Source organism: Etheostoma cragini, chromosome 18 (genome assembly GCF_013103735.1).
Source record: "Etheostoma cragini isolate CJK2018 chromosome 18, CSU_Ecrag_1.0, whole genome shotgun sequence".
Taxonomy (NCBI): domain Eukaryota; kingdom Metazoa; phylum Chordata; class Actinopteri; order Perciformes; family Percidae; genus Etheostoma; species Etheostoma cragini.
The window spans coordinates 2,156,608-2,175,689 of NC_048424.1; the positions used below are offsets into that span (position 1 = coordinate 2,156,608).

Consider the following 19,082-nt stretch of genomic DNA (forward strand, 5'->3'; position numbering starts at 1 on the left):
AGTCTGACAGAAACAGAAGGTTCTCCAACGTTTTCATAGGTCACTGTACCTTCATCACGATGCTCCTGAGGAAAACACAACAACATACTGGAGATTGTGAGATAACAGGGAAGAAATAAATCTCCTTTGTTTGCTGCAGCGACTTAGATTCAAAACAATACAGTCAGTATTACTTATTCTTTGAATAAACAGTGAAATACCACAAAGACAACAACGCATTCTTATGGACGGCTTTGTTTCATTTCATAAGAACAGCCTGAACACAAGCGTTTGATGAGTCAGTTTTATAACTCACAGCATCGCCATCCATCTGGGTTTTGTTGCCTGGAAAGACAAAAAAGAGCCGACTTTAGTTTCCACGCTTTAAAATGTTCTTCTTTATAAAAATTAAATATGTGAATGTTCTCACCTTTGGCTCTTGTCCATATATAGACCACCACAACAGTTATTATGAGAGCTGCTAAACCCACGGACACAATGATGAACCTCAACCAACCTGGGGATTAGAGTAAAGGTATTAATACATTTTATACTTTCTGTTCTTTTCCTTGCAGTATCTCTATTTAAAGCCATGTGTTGGCTTGACATCCATACTTCTCGAGACAAGGAGAAGATTTTGAGTCGCTACCTTGTGGTATTATTGAAGTACCACTGGTATCAGGCTCTGTTTTGTTGGTCTCTCTTTCAATTGTTAATGGTAATAAAGTTGTTGCAGATGCTATCTGACCACCTGTGCAAATGAAATGACCAAAGCAAACAAACTGTGGTGAGAATATTTCAGGTTCATCGTCTGCAGTAAGTAAATGGAATGGATATGTTGGTAAATCTATAAAGATGCAATTGTAGATTGTGAGTCATGTCAGAGTAAAGTGATTATAACCTCACCTGTTTTCACACCCAAGGACTGAGGGCTGAAGGGAAACAGCTGCACTTCTTCAGTCACAGCATCTGTCACTTCACACAACAACTCATGATACTTTGGCTTCAGTTTGAGAGGAGAGGTCAGAAATGTCAAATTAACTGAGCACTCAGAGTGGGATTTCTGCATATCTGCGTATCTTATATCTCCATCTTTCCCCTCATACAGCCACTCCACTGTGTGTCTACACCATTCATATGTCAACACAGAGCATTGCAACGTCACCTCATCAGTGTCCTTCTGTTCAGTCACTGGTGAAGATTGTGAGAAAGAGAGTAAAAGTTAAATACTTCACCATTGCAATTGTTTCAGTATGTTGCTCTAACAAGAAAATGTGAGCAGTTAAACCATGATATGAATACTCACTGTGGATAACAGACAGGTAAACGTGAGCATCTTCTGATTCCAACTGTCTGCAGGTGTAACGGCCGACATCCTTCTCTGTGACCTTCTTTTTAACCAGAGAACAGTTCTCTGTAACACTCAGTCCGTCTGACGTAGCGTTTTCAGCAACCTTCCCACACTCCACCAGCAACAATGACAACGTGCTTCCTGAATCACTGAAGATCCAGTAAGTACCGTTACATTTGTCCTGATCATGTCTCCCATGTTCACAAGGCAAAGTGAATTCATCTCCAACTCCGACAACAAAGCTGAGGGATAAACGTCCATTCGCTGCTGTTGAAATTAAATGGAAAATGAAAAATTTAAATACGAATATGCTTCCACGCAAGACAGTTGGTGTGAGGATAGTTGTAGATGGAACTGTCATCACATCCCAGCATGTCGTTTGTTCAAACACTATTAACGGCATATATTTCCGTTCTATTGTTGGCGGTGCCCTCTAGTGACCGTAGGCATTATGACGGGAGCAAATAACGAGGTAAGTTGACGAAGAAGAGTTCCAAACTCTTTGTAAGGAGGTAAGAGACAGAGGTTCGTTCGTGTCCAGTTTGAAAAGAAACGTAAACGGCGATTTCTTTTTACATTACGGAACAAACAAAACTACGACACGTTCTGCATCGGGTGCGTGACCGTGAGTGAAGTAACCGCTGATTTCCACCAACTGCGGAGCAGATACGCAGAGCTTCTATTTTTGCCGGACGTCGGAGAGCTCTGCAGCAATTTAGCACACGGCTGATAAAAACAAAATAAAAATAACGGCTAATTTTCAAAATAAAATACACCGTGCTCACGGCGGATCATTTTTCCCTGCACTACACCTTAAAAAAGCCTTAACAGGCCTGAAGTCAACAGGGCCGAGGTTTTGTGATTCTGTTTATAAAAAACTACATCCTGTTATATCGCGCAATCATACGTGATTTCCCGAATCTCGAGGGGTCCTCATGACACGCAGCCGTTTCACAGTTGGTGGAAATCCAGGCTAACGTATCAAATGTACGGATTTGAACCACAACCACAAACTTTTTTTAAACATAACCAAGTAATTTTTGCACCTAAACCTAACCAAACTACGACATTTTCACATTAGTAGTGATGTATTTTAAAAACGTAACGTTTAGATACGAGGACAGAAAAAGCTCCTGTGGGTCATATTTTCTGCCACAGCTAGCAATTTAGGAAACGCGATTGTTTTTAGACGGTATAAACGACATATGCAGTGGAATGGTTGGGAGAACTTGTTGTTTTAGATGCAATATGAGTTTGCAAACGTGTTTCATCCGTTGTTTCCAAATTTCACAAAATTCTGCTGTCTTAAACAGTCTTTCAGTGCTTGTTCACAAACATTTGGGTATCTGGAGTGCCTACCGACCCACAAAAATGTAAAAAGATGACCCAGTCAGCTGTTTGTGGGATGCCTTCATCAGAAAACAAGGGATTTGACAAACCATTCAGATTTGGCTCCTGTTCATATAGCACACATGCAGACTCATTACAATACATTGCCCACCATCTGAGTATCTCCCCCCACGGCTCGAGAACTACTTTCACAAGCCAATCAGAGTACACTGGGGGTTTTTGGGGGAGAGGGGCTTAAAGAGACCGGCGCTATAATGGAGTATTATAGACAGAGTCTGAAAACAGGTTGCGTATCTTCAGAAAGACAGTATGAGTAAAATAAGGTGTTTAAAAAAAATATTAAAGCATGTAAAGATGTTCTAGTAGAAACCCAAAATACAAGTATGAACCTGAAAATGAGCCTCCTTTAAATAAAAGTCGCTATATATAAAAGTTAGTTTTAGTTTTTGGTATTTCTATATTTAATATCTACTCTTACCTGTAAGATGAAGCATGTTCATTAGAAATAAAAACACTTTAATCCATCTGATATTAACCATAGTGCAGCTTTTTCATCTATCCTTTCTCAGCTTTACACTGTCAGTCTGTGAACTGATGGGTATTAAAGAGAAAATAATCTTCTTCCTGGGAGGAGCAATGTGTCACTTCCTCTTTATGACTCACACTTACTTTTATAAGTTGCTAAAATTATGTCGCTGGGTGCTCAGCCTACATAATGAACAGATGAATGTTAAAAATAAAGAATCTACTTCCTGTAATGAGTTGGTTCCTCAAAGTCTCTCTTTTGCAGGTTGCTGAATGTTTGTAGGAGGAGAATATCAGCATCTGTCTTTCAGCTTATGATTTCCTTAAATGTCTGAAGATTCGTTGTGCATTTAGAGATTAAATACGAAGGCCAAGAACCGACACATTTTAGTTTCTATCTGACAGAACATAATCTAATTTACAATAAGGCCTCACATTTATATCTGTGATAGAAATGTTATGAAGAAACTTTGTTTCCAAACACATACAATTAATACAGTTTTGCCACTTTGGTAGCACTTTACATTCCACCACAGTAATAAGGTGGTAATAGTGGGGTTTAGAGGTATCATGCTACATGATAAAACAAAGTTTTATCACGTAGCACTTTGGGATTTGTGTAATAAAGTGCATTACAAATTCAAATTTTTATTATTATTACCAAAGTAGTAACTTGGTAATACATCACAGTACTTAGATGTAATACTGGGGTAATAAGGTGACAAGAAGGTAACAGATGTAATAACATGCAATAACAAAGGTAATAACTAGGAATGGGTTCAATGATAACCATATGTATATCTTGGTAGTGATAATAGTTATAATATTGTAATAACAGGATAATAATGGGGTAATATATGTAGATTTTTGCACAGTATTAAAGGCTAGCATCCGCGTACCAAACTGCATTATATTATCAGTAGTCTGGCTTTACCAGACCCTCCTCCAAAGTGTGCTGCTGGAGGGTCTGGTTACTCCACATAGCATTTGGGATTGGACAGATAGTCTAGCTAGCTTTCTGGATTTACCCTGCAGAGATCTGAGGACCAGGTAACCATAGTCCTCAGCAATCCACCAAATTTGAAATTCCAACGCAAATTAAGGAGAAGGAAACAGAAAATAAATGCATCCGGAGGAATTTCCTGCAACATCAGCGCCATCCTGAAAGTGGAACGTCAAGGTGATTGATTGAATTGCATTAAGAATTCCTTACATAGGAAAAGTCATCCATTAGATACAAGGATAAAAACACAATAAAGTCCAGGGGCTTGTGGCACAAAACCGGGATAAGGTATTAAGCCAGGTGGAGGGGATGGAGGAACCGGTGATGCATTGGCCAGTTTACACCACCCTGTGCAGGGCTTTCCGGTCATGGGCGGAGCAGTTCCCATACCAAACTGACACAGTTGGTGAGGTTGCTCTCAATGGTGCAGCAGTATAAGTTCACCAGGATCTAATGAGACAAGTGGATCTTCTTAAGTCTCCTCAGAAAGAAGAGACGCTGGTGAGCTTTCTTAATCAGGGTAGAGGTGTTGAAGGTCCAAGATAGGTCCTCAGAGTGGGCACCCAGACACTTAAAGCTGGTCTTCTTGGTGTGGAGAGCCAAGTTGTTGTCAGTGCACCATCCAGTTACAGAGAGAGGAATTGAATTGAGTTTGGTGATCAGTTTGGAGGGGATAATGGTGTTGGGGTGGGTGGGTGGAGTGAGTAGTTTTGTAGTCTGTGAGGGCTGGTTGCCTTGCCACGTGTGAGGGGTCAGAGAAAGCAAAGCATAAAATCCTCCTTTACGGTAAAACATTGTATTGCATAAATCTGAGGCCATGGTTCTCAGCAAGAAACCAAGTGAAGGAGTTTAAGTACCTTGGGGTCTTGTTCGCGAGTGAGGGGACCATGGAGCGTGAGATTGGTCGGAGAATCGGAGCAGCTGGTGCGGTATTACATTCTGTTTATCGCACCGTTGTGATGAAAAGAGAGCTGAGCCAGAAGGCAAAGCTCTCGATCTACCGGGCAATTTTTGTTCCCACCCTCACCTATGGTCGTGAAGGCTGGGTCATGACCGAAAGAACGAGATCCAGGGTACAAACGGCCGAAATGGGTTTCCTCAGGAGGGGGGGGCTGGTGTCTCCCTTAGAGATCGGGTGAGAAGCTCAGTCATCCTTTGTGTCGAAAGGAGCCAGGGTAGGTGGTTCGGGCGTCTGGTAAGGATGCCTCCTGGGCGCCTCCCTAGGGAGGTGTTCCAGGCACGTCCAGCTGGGAGGAGGCCTCGGGGAAGACCCAGGACTAGGTGGAGAGATTATATCTCCAACCTGGCCTGGGAACGCCTCGGGATCCCTAGTCGGAGCTGGTTGATGTGGCACGGGTAGGGGAAGTTTCGGGTCCCTTACTGTAGCTGCTGCCACCGCGACCCGATACCAGATAAGCAGTCGAAGATGGATGGATGGAACAACAAAAGCCATTATTTTACTTCTGAAATGACATAAAATGATGTATGGCATTGAGTCGGTGACTCGTGTGCTCTTGCGTGAGTCAATTGCTCGAAGTTCCCCATGCCTATCCCTATGTATGGTGAAGGGTATGTGATTATGGGGGGCTATTTTAATTCCAAAGGCCAAGGGATAAAGGATGCATAGTATCCTGACCCATGAAATAACTGGCCTTTAAAAATAAAAATGTGCCTGCCTCTATGAAAACTTAACATAGGGGGGTGTATACTTATGCTGCCTGTATTTTAAGAAAGAAAATGTATTTATTTACAATGCATTCAAAAAGGAAATTGGTGTCCTTTAAAGGTTGGATTTTCCTACATTTTTTTGAATTTCTTTTTATTCCTCTTTTTAATCAACTCTCCCCAGTATTTTGAATTTGTACTGCAGTAACTATTTTAAACACTAGCTGTCAGTGATACATATTGCACCTTTAACCCTTGTGTCGTCTTTAACCTTTCGGAGAGTCGGGTGTGTGTATGTGTGTGTGACCTGACAAGACAATACACAAAGTTATTAATTTATATATTTGGCCGCTGTGTAGTGCAAAATAAAATAAATCTAAAATAACACATCATTAAGAAAATGTTTGTTTTAGAATCGCTTATGTCTCAGCATTGGACTTTCTTCATTACGTAATTAGCTTTTCATTAGACTTTCTTCTTTAGCTACTTACTACATATGACAGCAGAACACAAGCATCTTACAACAATTACAAAAAAGGTCATCTTGTAACTTGACATTACATTTTGATGTACATAATAAATAAAGGAATGATTGACTTTTGTGGCAATAACTCTCTTTCAGCATTAATCTTGGTCTTGCTCAACCTTCCCAACTGCTTCAAACTCAAAGCTGCAAATCATTGTGTTGCAAATGTAATAGAAATTAAATGAATACTGCATATTCTGACATGTTTCTTTTGACAAATGTGGCTCAAAAGAAACATAACTGCTGTGTTCATAATGTCAACTGCTAGTGTTCTTTTCCAGTCATTGATATTTTTACCCGGTTGGGGTTAATGGGTATGTAGGACTTTAACTTTAAGGGAAGGAATGTGGTTTTGGTTAAATATTCACACCAAAAACACTTAACATGTAACCAAGATGATAATGACATGTCAAGTAGAACTTGTCTCAAAGTCTGGCCAGCATGGAGCCCTTCATTGTCTTCCAAGGCTAGGACAGTGCTTCCTCAATGGCACAGTTGCTGCGGAGACATTTTTACCACAGATCATGTGGAGGCAGCTTCAGGGACCACGTTTGTAGCGCACCAATGTCAATTTTCTTTCATAACATAAACCTATGTCGGCGTCAAAAGTTTTGCTTTTATTGCAAAATGACCAATTGTGTTGAATACTGCTGCCCTACTAATGCGACAAAACAGTCTGAAAAAACTAATGCTGATGGTGTTGGTTCACTGAACAGCTGATGTGGTGTACACATTTAAATATGGGATCCAGTGCCATTCCAAGGTTTTATTGTTGTCAAGGCAGGGAAAAGGTTTACAGTGGTTGCAGGTGAATAATGGCTATATATAGATCAGTAATGCATCCACAGTCTGCACTGAATCCACAATCTGTATTTTTTTTCTTAAATTCAAATAGGGATTTCCCCCTGCAATCTAACATAAATCAAACAATTTATATGCAGCTTTCAGGCATAACATTCAATGTGAGCAAATATGAGGGTTATACAATGAAAAAAGCCCATTAGACTCACATCACTCCTCTATTTGTTCTGGTTTTTTGGAGGGAAAAGGAGCCTAAAGGGTGAAGTTATAAGCTTAGAAAGGGGTGTGGCTTAAGTGGTGATTGACAGTCTATAATTGAGGCAGGTCAGGGGGAAACCTGGTATTTAACAATGGCAGTAACGACCTTTAGGATCAGAATGTTTAACAGAGTCATGATGGATAGAGGATGATGAGGAGTATCAAGTCTGACTCTTTCAGCCTTAAGTGATTTAGGAATGAAGAGAAGGTTGAGGTCAAAAAACTTTAAAAGAATCATTTGCCACTTAAATCACTAATAGAATCTGCAAAAATAAACAAGCTTGAGTCTAAATGCACCAACAAAATATGTATATGTGTTGTGAATACCACATATACAAAGTCTACTATTAACAGTTTTAGCCCTGGTTTAGTCCAGTATTCACTAGATTTACAGCCATAGTTTGGTTAAATAATTGCTGTTTTTAGCCTCAGTTAACCATCTAAAACATACATCTGCAGGAGATTGGTAAAAGAAGATGAAGAGCCCTATCCTGGCCAAATTATCCTTGAGACAAATCATGTGATCTGTGAGAAAGAGCATGGGCAACAAATGAAAGCTTCAGGTCATCTGCGAGCAGAAGGTACGCGAAGTGATGCCTAAACTCACCAACTGGCAGAAAAAGACATGACGAACTTTTAAAAGTTGTTTCCAAAAAATGTTTAGATAGTCCGCACAAAATGCACAAATGTGTCAACTTATTTTGATAAGAAAGGACCATCGGAAATAAGGTGACTGGATAAAAGGTGACGGCACAAAGTAAAAACTTTTATTACTATGATCTTTGCCACCAATTTATGTTATGTAATTCGAGGTAAGCGATAAATTTGATCCAGTAAAGTTGATAATTTACAAGGTTTTATACTATCTAGGTAAAAGCTCCATCTGAGGTTCTGTGTGTGCATACTTTTTTAACCCATATAAAATATGTGGATACTGTGCCATAAGTTACTGTCTCAGTTTTGGTTGTACTTTACTAGCATTAAGCAGAATGGTAACTGTTGCTAAAAGCTTTCTACTGTAGTAATGAGTGTTAAGGCAACTTAGATTTTGATTCATACCTCACTTTAGGAGTTAGTGTTCACTGTAAGGTTTCCTTTCATTAATTTCGAAAAGACAGTAGGTCAAATGTTAAAGACACAATCCTCTTCCTGAGGTAGCATTTTGCTAGCTGTCTGGATTTACCGTGCAGAGATCTGAGGAGCAGGTAACCATAGTGCTCAGAAATCCACCCGCGGTTAGAACGCCAGCACAAAGGAAGCAGAAGGTGACGGACATCTGGCCAAAAATGAGGGACAGCCGGCTGATCTCCCAGCGGCACCGGAGCAATCCTGTAAATGAATCGTCGTCGATATAGACTATTTTATTAGGTACATCTAGCTATAAATTACAACAGCTCTTCAACACATCCTCTTGAAGTATTTAATCTTCACTCTTTCTTGAAACTGGTCAAGGGTGAGCAGACTACCCAATGAACCATGCCACTGTTTTATCATCAATGTACTGTAAATCAAGCCATTCAGGTTTCACCTTCACTCCACATCATTGCAGTGTTGCCAGATCTGATTATACTGTGAATAAAAAAAAAGGCCTTCAGGTTTCACCTTCACTCCACATCATTGCCATGCTGCCAGATCTGATTGTACTGTAAATAAAAAGGCATTCAGATTTCACCTTCACTCCACATCATTGCAGTGTTGCCAGATCTGTATTCTATCAGCTCTGTCATGACTGACGACTGGAAAAGCAGTTTTAAAGTTCCCAAAAATTACACTAAAAAATACTCAAACCCTAATATTAAACTGAGGAAACATAAGAGCCAACAAACAAACCGGCAACCTCCCAGTGAGTGGCTAAGATCCTCCTTTCTTCTCCTGCTGCCCTTTTAACTCAACACCCTCACACCCCCAAATTGGACCATACACCCTACACTGGTGATTATAGGGTGAGCTATCCTGAGCAAGCAACATTAACGCTTAATTTTCTCAAAACATCATTACAATTGGATAGATCAAGTACTGCCAAAACTACTATTTAAACATATATATATTTAAACCCACTACAATAGGCCCACCACCTTAGGACTTCCCAGCCCCTCCCTTCAGAAAAGACCTCATGAGGCAAACCTGCATCCACTCTACCTGATTAAGCGGGTGAGCAGCAGAGCAACAAACTAAAACAATAACCTAAAACTTTAAAGTGAAATTAAGAATTAAGCAGACAGCAAACAGTCTTAATTTTGGGCCTAGTGAAAAGGGAGAAAGGCAGCCTTTTTATAAGCTGTAAACCACAAAACACTGAAAGTTTAAATCAAGAAGTCATCATTTCTTTATTATCTGCCCATTAGTTCTGCTCGAATGCCTTTGTTTGATCAAATGCTGATAACGCTCGTAGAAGCAAATATAACCATAATACCTCCTTCTTACTTTAAGCCTTGGGCCCTATTGTAAGAATCTAAGCGCACGGCTTGAAGTGCATGGCGTAGGTGCGTTTAGGGCGCGTAGAAATCAACTTTTTAAAGTTTGACGGCAGAAAAAAGGGTCTGCGGGCAGGGTGCATGGTTGAAAGGGTTTTACTAGGTGTCTTCATTAATCTTTTGTGTGTTTTGGGTTTAACATTAAAAAAAACAATCAGAGTATCATCTCCCATTCCCTTGCTATTATAATGGTGGATATGCACTGTAATATTTTTATTTTTATTCTTTTGCATGTGTGTGTGCTGCTGAGCTTCCCTGTGTGTGTAACAAGCATAGTGTGCGGGTGCTGTGTACGAGCCCAGGTGCATTTCACTAATGTGCTTTTACAATAACAATGAAATGCTGCGTTATTGACTTTAGACCAGGTTTTTGTTGGTCAATGGCGCGATCACTTTCTGCTGCGTCAAGATAGCAATCCACCAAGAATTCACCAGCACGCCCATGGGTGCAAAGCTGGGCGCAGGTGCATTTGCTATTTAAATGACAAAATGGACAACAGGTCTGTCCTGTTCCGTGGTCGTGCTGTTTAACTTTGGAATTTCCGAATTTCCCCATGGTCTACTCGGTAAAAGTCACAACGCTTTGAACTGTGGGTAATTACCCTAAAATTAAAAACATTGCATATGTTATGAAAACAATGTACTTTTAGTTTAAATGTACTTTATGTATACCCAGCAGTCACATTGTTTCATTACTGATAAAGCCTAGTTAGCATCCAACTATCTCAACCCTAGCTTCTAAAGAATTGATGAGTTCATATCTATCATTAAGCATACATGAGGACGCTCATTGTCCCCACAGGAAAGGTATTTGCTGTCCCATCTTTTGGGCCTTTTTGAGCCATCCCAGCTGGGCCAGACTTGATGGGAACAAACAACGCGTATTCCAGTAGTTTGGAAATAATTGGTCGGTAGGGTCCTGTGGACCTCCATGGATGGATTAAGACATAACACCTTTCTTTTGAAGACATTTAACCAATAAAGAGAGTTTTTACTTGAGGAACCCCTCTCAACTCTAAGGAATACAGCTGTGTTATTTAGACATTTTCAGGACTGATTGATGTGACTCCAGAAGGGGAGGCAGGTATGTCAGTCTGCTGCTGGCAGTGTTTTGGTATTTTTGTGTTTTATTATCTTTGTCCTGTCATTTTCATCATTCTCTTTCATTAAACCTTTTGTTAATTCTTTATTTGACCCAAGCCTCACTACTCCTTCAGAGATTTAACGAACACGTCGTTAGTTATTTCTAACAGTGAACTCTGCATTGATGCAGACTCACAGAAAGAGCTCGGTAAGTGTGTACTAAAACCCTCAGGCCCTTTGAAATTCAACATTGGGACAACCCTAAGGCCTAATCGATTTTGTGAAAATGCCCACCAAAGTCTGGACCTTGGACCATCTGGGATTAGGCCAATGGCTTTCTGAACTATCTTACGTCAGCTATGTCTGGCTGAACTCAGTGGCATCAAGTTACAAAGGAAAACGTGGGACGTCGTTTTTTTTTTTTTTCAACCAACGGTGTATGTTACAGCGGACAAAGACCAGCGACCTCCAGTCCCTCCCTCTCGTGAAGTCACTCTCTATGTGCATGACAGTGTCAATGATGCATTTCCGCAGTAAAAACTCCCCGAACGTTGTTAATGAGTTAAGCGCTAATGGAGCTAATGGTTGCTTAACGAGCATTCATTTCTCCTTGCCTGTATCCATTAACCAAATGTATGGACTCAAACCTGAATATTACCCTTAATGTTTTTTTTAACTTGGTTGTACACGTTTTAAACTACAACCCAAGAGGTGTTAGAATGACAGAAATCTGATCAGATTAGATCCTAATGAGTGCCACAGGACGTGTATAGTACAAAACAGCATGTTTAGCATCCCCAAAACACAGATTAAAACACTTCACAAAATGATTCAAGAAACAAGAATATACTTAAGATAGCCCTAATGTACATGTCACATTTGGGGCTCAGGGTAATCTGGTATTTTATCTTCCCCAAGCGTTATCATTTGGCAAAAATCATCATGGCTACATTTTTATTTGTTTTAAATTCAACAAGCAGAATTTTAGCAGAATACTGAAAGCAGCCAAATGGCAGAACTGTGTACATGTTTATATTTTTGGATTGCAACTAATATGGCAATATCCAACAATGTCATATCACATATTTACCTCAAATTGTACCGCACTAATAATTACCCTGAAAGTATGACTGATGCAGAATAGTGTCCCAATAATTGTATCTGTATCATGCTTATGTCTAAATTGTTTAATATGTAACTAGTTATTCTTCCTCAATTATTGGATGATGTAACATAGTCATTGTTTTCCAAAAAAAAAGTCATAAACCTTCATTGGATTAGATTATTACTGAACCCAGCCACCACGTGCCGCGTGGTCAATTTTCAACCTGTGTGAAACACTGATGTGCTTTACAACAATAAAAAGCAGTTACAACACTGAAAAATATTTATCTAACATAGAATAAGATGGGTATAAAATGAGAATAAAAGTTACAGTGCAAGAAGAATATGCAACTAATTGATTTAAAAAAGAAAAGTCTTTAGTGTTGACTTAAAACAAGAGTTGCAGTTCTCTGGGGGTTTGATCCAGATTTGGTGTAGGGCTGTAAAATCAATCGAAATGTAATTGCATTTTGATTTTGGCTTCTAACGATCACAACAATAATATAATTGCAAAAAAATATATTATTTTGCACATTATGTTTTGCAAGCACTCTTATTTTAAATTCTTGTGTTCTGACTAAAAAGAAACGTTTTAGGGGACGTTTCACAGTTTTCTCACTGTTGATTTTTTTTAACGGTTTCACTGTTTTTAAAATTACAAAAAATCTGCAACATCTTTCCGATAGTCAATCAGTTACCGTGTTGAATAATCGTGATTCCAATATTGACCAAAAATAGTCTTGATTATGATTTTTAATTGAGCAGCCCTAATGTGGTGCATAGAAACTGAACTGGGTCAGAGTTACCTGTCTGGGTGAGACTTTATCTCACTTAATCCTTCACCCTCTGTACAGACTAACTTACTCAGCTCTTTCTGATCACATGCCAATGTTGAGCTATGGCAGTCAAGATAACAAATGTGCAAATCTATCTCATTAACCTCAAACAACAAACAAAGCACTCTACTCTGAAAATGGTTTACTAGTTTCTGTCTGTGAACTCTCCCCTTTTTCTTGGGCTGGGCTGTTTCCCTTACGTGCATCTACAAAAGGAGGACTCACACTCAAACACTCCCACAAGGAAGCATATATCACTGCGGTGTACTTCCCTCTTTACAGAACACTCCCAAAAAGTAAAGGCTCCAGTGTGAAGTAGACATTTTAGGAAACCTTTTTTTAAAGCCATGGGGATATTAGATCTCTTTCTCCAATCTTCCAGCTCTATCTCCCTGTTGGGGGCTCTGCTGGTCCTGCTGCTCATCTACCTCATCTCTTCCTCCAGCTTCAGCTCTCACAACGAGGGAAAGGAACCTCCAGGACCAAGACCACTTCCAATACTCGGGAACCTGCTGCAGCTTGACCTTGAGAAACCCTACAACACATTACTGAAGGTGAGAAAGTGCTGTAAGAGTAGCTTTTGAGAGGTAGTTTGTGCTACTGTGCTCAACTGGTTTTCTTTCTTTCTCCTGTGTAATATATCACATGTCATGACATTGTGCCCCTGATCATAGCTTTCCAAGACATATGGATCAGTGTTCACTGTGTATTTCGGCCCCCAAAAAGTGGTGGTCCTGGCTGGGTACAAGACGGTGAAGGAGGCACTTGTCAATCATGCTGAAGAGTTTGGAGACAGAGGTGCAGTCCAAATTGTGGAGGACTTTAATAGCGGACATGGTAAGCCAAGCCTTTTTACAAACACTTATCCTCCTCATGGTTACAGCCTCTGATCAAAATCAGCTGATTTATTAACATGTGTTGCTGATCGTCTTCATCTCAGGGGTTTTATGGTCCAATGGTGAATCGTGGAAGGAGATGAGGCGCTTTGCTTTGACTAACCTGAGAGACTTTGGGATGGGCAAGAAGGCGAGTGAGGACAAAATCATTGAGGAATGTGAACACCTCCTCGAAGTGTTCAGGAAATTTAAAGGTAAGTGTATTATTATAACCTATTGCATATTGAGCCAAGTTTTGTCAACCCTTTTGATGTGTAATATTTTCCTGTTTTCCTTGTTGCAGGCAAAGCGTTTGATACGTCCCAACCAATGAACTATGCAGTCTCTAATATTATCTGCTCCATTGTTTATGGCAGCAGATTTGAATATGATGATCCAGAGTTTACATCCCTGGTAGATCGAACAAATATAAACATTCAACTTGTGGGCTCCCCGTCTGTACAGGTGACTTTTCATAATACTAGCACTGGGATTTAATTTTCATATTAAAACTGAACTGAAGAAATTATGTAATTCCTCACGTGTCTGTTGAAGACTTTTTGTACATACTGGTATTTTTTTTGTTTAACAGGTGTATAACATGTTTCCATGGATTGGTAAATTGATTTCTGTGAAGAAGGAAGTCGTTGCAATAGGTGTTGCCAACAAGGAACAGAACTTACGTTTTTTCAGTCGTTTGAAAGAGACCCTCAATCCACAGATGTGCAGAGGCTTTGTGGACGCCTTTCTGGTCCGAAAGCAAAATCTGGAGGTAGAGCCCATTGCTATTAAGAATTAAGATTTTACAAAGTGTTTAAAATCAAATCACACTCTTTAATTTGATTTGAAATACAGCTTAAAGTGTACATATTGCGTTTTTCCATATATCTACTGTACAATGTTATGTCGGATGTCAATGTTAAACGTAGGCAGTACTTCAAATAATGAGATAAATGTATTTTTGACAAATCTCTGGGAGCTAGTACATTCAGATTTCCAGCAGAGCGTCTTATAAAAGAGGGTGAATACATGTGCAGCATCAATGGGGAGTATAAGAATTATAAAAGTGTTTTTTGAATATTAAAGCATGTAAACATGTCTTTGTGCAAACACAAAAAACAAGTATGACCCTGAAAATGCTACATAAAAGATACCCTTTAATACCTAGTAATACAACATCTTTTTTAGTTGACACAATCAAAGATCATCACACAACGTTCAATACTGAATGTGGCAATTCTGAATGTGGCAACACTGAATGTGGCAACCACACTAAATTGTGTCACAGACCAGAGCTTGTGTTGGGGTTTTGCGTAGATTCATCCAGTGACTCGACTAGTTGATTAATGTCTCTGTCTTTCTACAACCTTCCCAGGCCGACAGTAGAGTTATTAGTGACAAGGACCCAGTCCATGTTTTATATATCAAAGTTTTGAATCAAATGTGTTTGAATCACAGCACTGGTGATTTTTCACCTGCAGGAATCTGGGATTTCCAATAGTCACTTCAACGAAAACAACCTTTTGCACACAGTTCTTAATCTTTTTGCTGCTGGCACTGACACAACAGCAACTACGCTGAGATGGGGACTTCTGTTTATGGCCAAAAATCCTAAAATCCAAGGTAAGGGACTTTCCATACAAACACCAACACTCCAAGTAACTATATATCTGCTTTACCAGCACAAAAAAAAACGTCTTCATGAAAACAAAAAACTTTTTCTCTCTCAGACCAGGTCCAGGAAGAGCTGAGCAGGGAGATAGGAAGTCGTCAAGTGCAGGTTGAGGACAGGAAGAACATGCCCTTCACCGACGCTGTCATCCATGAGACACAGAGACTGGCCAACATTGTCCCAATGGCAGTACCTCACAAAACGAGCCAAGACATCACCTTCCAGGGTCACTTCATTAAGAAGGCAAGACTGAATAAAATACCTAGTATTAATCTCAAATTAACTTCATAAAACACTGTGCTTCAGGAATTGTCTTTTGCTGAGCATTTAGGAAACTCAATTTCTGTTTTGTCCACAGGGGACCACAGTATATCCTCTTTTAACATCTGTTCTGTATGATGAGAGTGAGTGGGAGAAGCCACACAGCTTTTATCCTGCTCACTTCCTGGACAAAGACGGGAAGTTTGTTAAGCGGGACGCCTTCATGCCTTTTTCTGCAGGTTGGTGAATTTAGCCATTACCTCTTGATGTTTATTCACTTGCAGATGAGATGAACATTTTCCTTCATTCTCTCTCTCTCTCTCTCTAACAGGTCGAAGGATTTGTCTCGGAGAGAGTCTTGCCAGGATGGAGCTCTTCATCTTCTTCACCACCCTCCTGCAGCACTTCCGTTTCACTCCTCCTCCTGGAGTTTCAGAGGATGAACTGGATCTGACTCCACGTGTGGGCTTCACCCTCAACCCTTCACCCCATAAACTGTGTGCTGTTCCTGTATTTGAGCAGTAGGGCTTGAAAATGCTGCTTGGCCCCTTTTTATGACTTTAATAGAGTAGGTTGCATTTGAGGTAAGCAGATCAGACTGAGTCCATGGTATTCTCTTCATCCATTGGCATCTCTGACTATCTTGCCATTACAACTATAGAAGATATCCAGATCCCTCCTGCAGAGCCACATAAATACCTACGAATTTGGCTTGACAGCATGCCAGACTTCAAGATTCATATTCAACATGTTGAATGAGCCAAAATGTTGTTATTAAACCAGGCCTGGCAATCTGTCTTTGAAACCGTTCAAATACTGCCAGCTTCCTCGTAAAGTGTGTGTTTTCCTCGTACATGAGGGCTTTTAAAGTAGTTATAGTAATGAAAATGTTCAACACCACTGAAGTAATTTAAAAAAAAAATAGTTAAATCTCTGCTTTACAAGTGCTCATGTTCCAGCAATGGACTCTCCTCATTAGCTACATACTGTATATCTGCAGAGCACTATTCATCTTGAAACTACAACAATAAAATATTCTTGTACCTAGCTAAATACTAATTTCATATTTTCATGTAGGCAATAAAGATCTCAATATTTCTGGCCTTTGTGGCAGTAACTCTTTCACCGTCTGAAATGTTTCAACAGAGTACCACAGCATTAAAGCTGGAGGCGCTCACCTCATCCCAAATGCCTTTTACTCAAAGCTGCAAATATTCTTGTTTCGAATCTAATAAATATTAAGTTTATATGATCCAACATGTTTTTTTAAGAAATACTTTTCAGCCAAAAAACAACTGAAAGATAATTACTCTGTGGTCTACGTCCCCTGCCAGTGTTTTCTCCCCAGTTCATGAAGTGGTAATTCCATGCACCAAACAGATGTTGTAAGAAGGAGGTCGGGGTTAAATGCTTAACGGCTTTTTCTTTTCAAGCTTCTAAAGAGTGGAGCCTCACCCCCATAACCATCAGAAAAATAAACACATATAAAGAAAAATGGATCATTGACAAATCAGAGCAGTCAACAGTTCCATGAACCGTTAGACCTGGTCTTGCTGCCCCCTGCTGGCTTCTTGCCTTGTGTACATGTGTTCATGTCTTTGTCTGATGCTTTTCTGAATGTTGGTCAGCTATGTTTCTAGTGTATTTTTAACTTAACTTTTCTTATATTTAACTTCAGTAGTAGTACTTTTACCCAATGTAAAATATATTGTAATTGTTATGTAAGTATGTCATTTTACTTTTTAGGGACTGCAGATGAAAAATAGCCTTTTGGCTTACTCTGGCATATTGACAGAAATGGCCATTAATATGCACTGTCCCTGTATTAAATAAACAAATAAACTGGTGTTATTGGTGTGCCAGATCAGATTGTTCACAGTTATATTTTTTAAAACTACAGCATTAAGTGGGGGTTACTTTCTACCCCCCTTGTAGCGTAGTGGCTTCGAATGATGACCAAATTGCTTGTCTTTCACGGTGAACATTTTTTTGTTCAATATGTTGCAGTTTTACAAACAAGAAAGTGACCAAATTTAAACATAGCTGACCATTTGCATCTAGCGTCTCATGTTCATCTCATGACAGCTAGTTACACAACACTCATCTTCTGTGTAGGCTGCTTCAAAACAAAGGCATTAGACCGATAAAGGATTTTTAAGGCTGATACGATACAATATTTGTTGTTTTTTTATACATATATATGTAAAAAAAACAAATAATATTGGCCCGCCGATATATCGGTCAGGCTCTAAAAACCACTTCCTGTAATGGTTCTTAGTAAAACTGAGTTACGGTTAAACAAATAAGGTTGTGTACATTTTCACGTATTAGATGAAAATCAAGTACTGTAAATAATGTAAAAAGTGAGTTTTCCCCGACACTGTAGTTTAACAATTCCTTTAAACTGTTTTTAACTACTTCCAATGCCCTTGCTACAAACCAAACTCCTTTTCAAACTTGGCCTTTATTTTGATCTGAACTACACACCTGTAATGTTTCATGACTACATCTCGCACGGTCAAATCCATATCATGATAATGGCCCTATTTCGTCTTGTCGACCTAATACCATCATACTGTTAAGCACGCCAACAACATGCATAGCTCCACCGGTTTAACGTCATTCATTATCCTGAGTTGACGTCATTAAAAAGAGCGTGTTAATCATCTGGAGGGGGTTTGGTTTGGGGCACTAAACAATTTCTGCTAAACAGCAGTACAATGAAGCTGTTTAATTTCTTAAAGCACTACACAGTGCAGTTAAGTCAGTCAGTTAAGTAGCTTAATGTTGAATGTAAAGCACTTTGAATTGCACTGTTGCTGAGATGTGCTACATAAATACAATTTCTGGTAATCAAGTCACCCCCAATCTCCTTCAGTATTGTGTGACTATGTTGTATTTTAATGCATTGTATACCTTGCTGCATAACCAAAATACAGCTGGAAGTTGAAGTTTAAGAGACTTCAGGTTAATGCTGAACTGGATGTGAGGTTTGTGTAATGCCATATGAGCAGCAGCAGCAGTAGAAGTCAAGAGAGAAGTAGTAACAAAGGTCAGCAAAGCTTTCATGTGAGTTATGTTAAGTCACGCCCACAAGAAGCACCAATCACAATACAGCAGGAAGTTGGGAAATTACGGCAGTTTGCAGATAGTTGTGAACGCTCTGTTAACCAGAACACTCAAAACTACATATTTTGTCAGTGAGGTGGCAACTTCAGACAAGTCATGGGGGTATTAGAACTGTTTCTCCAGTCCTCCAGCTCTATCTCCCTGTTGGGGGGTCTTGTTGTCCTGCTACTCGTCTACCTTGTCTGCTCCTC

The 19,082-nt window shown here is 39.7% G+C and overlaps 3 protein-coding genes and 2 long non-coding RNA genes across 10 annotated transcripts in view; 3 read left to right on the plus strand and 2 right to left on the minus strand.

Annotated features, from left to right (window-relative positions):
- Window positions 1-3,279, minus strand: part of LOC117961025 — a 22,176-nt gene extending 18,897 nt beyond the window's left edge. The window contains exons 1-7 of one of the 2 annotated variants that reach the window (XM_034899389.1): window positions 3,159-3,248; window positions 1,286-1,597; window positions 886-1,170; window positions 629-730; window positions 410-496; window positions 296-324; window positions 50-65 (exon numbers count right to left, since the gene is read on the minus strand). In XM_034899389.1, coding sequence (XP_034755280.1) covers window positions 50-65; window positions 296-324; window positions 410-496; window positions 629-730; window positions 886-1,170; window positions 1,286-1,597; window positions 3,159-3,219 — 892 coding nt within the window. In that variant the 5' untranslated portion in view covers window positions 3,220-3,248. Of the gene's footprint in view, window positions 1-49; window positions 66-295; window positions 325-409; window positions 497-628; window positions 731-885; window positions 1,171-1,285; window positions 1,598-3,158 lie in introns of both variants that reach the window. The other variant, XM_034899390.1, reaches the window with a different exon arrangement.
- Window positions 3,280-6,271: 2,992 nt separating this feature from the next.
- On the plus strand, window positions 6,272-6,465 carry LOC117961055. The gene is made up of 2 exons (XR_004660296.1): window positions 6,272-6,323; window positions 6,357-6,465. It is a non-coding gene; the product is annotated as an uncharacterized LOC117961055 (long non-coding RNA).
- Window positions 6,466-13,190: 6,725 nt separating this feature from the next.
- LOC117961008 (cytochrome P450 2K1-like) overlaps window positions 13,191-19,082 on the plus strand; it is a 20,894-nt gene continuing 15,002 nt past the window's right edge. Inside the window, exons 1-9 of one of the 5 annotated variants that reach the window (XM_034899367.1) lie at window positions 13,191-13,508; window positions 13,629-13,791; window positions 13,895-14,044; window positions 14,134-14,294; window positions 14,422-14,601; window positions 15,311-15,452; window positions 15,560-15,744; window positions 15,860-16,001; window positions 16,094-16,311. In XM_034899367.1, the coding sequence (XP_034755258.1) occupies window positions 13,302-13,508; window positions 13,629-13,791; window positions 13,895-14,044; window positions 14,134-14,294; window positions 14,422-14,601; window positions 15,311-15,452; window positions 15,560-15,744; window positions 15,860-16,001; window positions 16,094-16,287 (1,524 nt within the window). In that variant the 5' untranslated portion in view covers window positions 13,191-13,301 and the 3' untranslated portion in view covers window positions 16,288-16,311. Of the gene's footprint in view, window positions 13,509-13,628; window positions 13,792-13,894; window positions 14,045-14,133; window positions 14,295-14,421; window positions 14,602-15,310; window positions 15,453-15,559; window positions 15,745-15,859; window positions 16,002-16,093; window positions 16,322-19,082 lie in introns of all 5 variants that reach the window. The other 4 variants (XM_034899366.1, XM_034899365.1, XM_034899364.1 and 1 more) reach the window with 4 other exon arrangements.
- Window positions 13,270-19,082, plus strand: part of LOC117961035 (cytochrome P450 2K1-like) — a 30,130-nt gene continuing 24,317 nt past the window's right edge. The window contains exon 1 of the mRNA XM_034899406.1: window positions 13,270-13,319. Coding sequence (XP_034755297.1) covers window positions 13,302-13,319 — 18 coding nt within the window. The 5' untranslated portion in view covers window positions 13,270-13,301. The remainder of the gene's footprint in view (window positions 13,320-19,082) is intronic.
- LOC117961053 overlaps window positions 18,983-19,082 on the minus strand; it is a 351-nt gene continuing 251 nt past the window's right edge. Inside the window, exon 2 of the long non-coding RNA XR_004660294.1 lies at window positions 18,983-19,068. This is a non-coding gene — a long non-coding RNA (uncharacterized LOC117961053). The remainder of the gene's footprint in view (window positions 19,069-19,082) is intronic.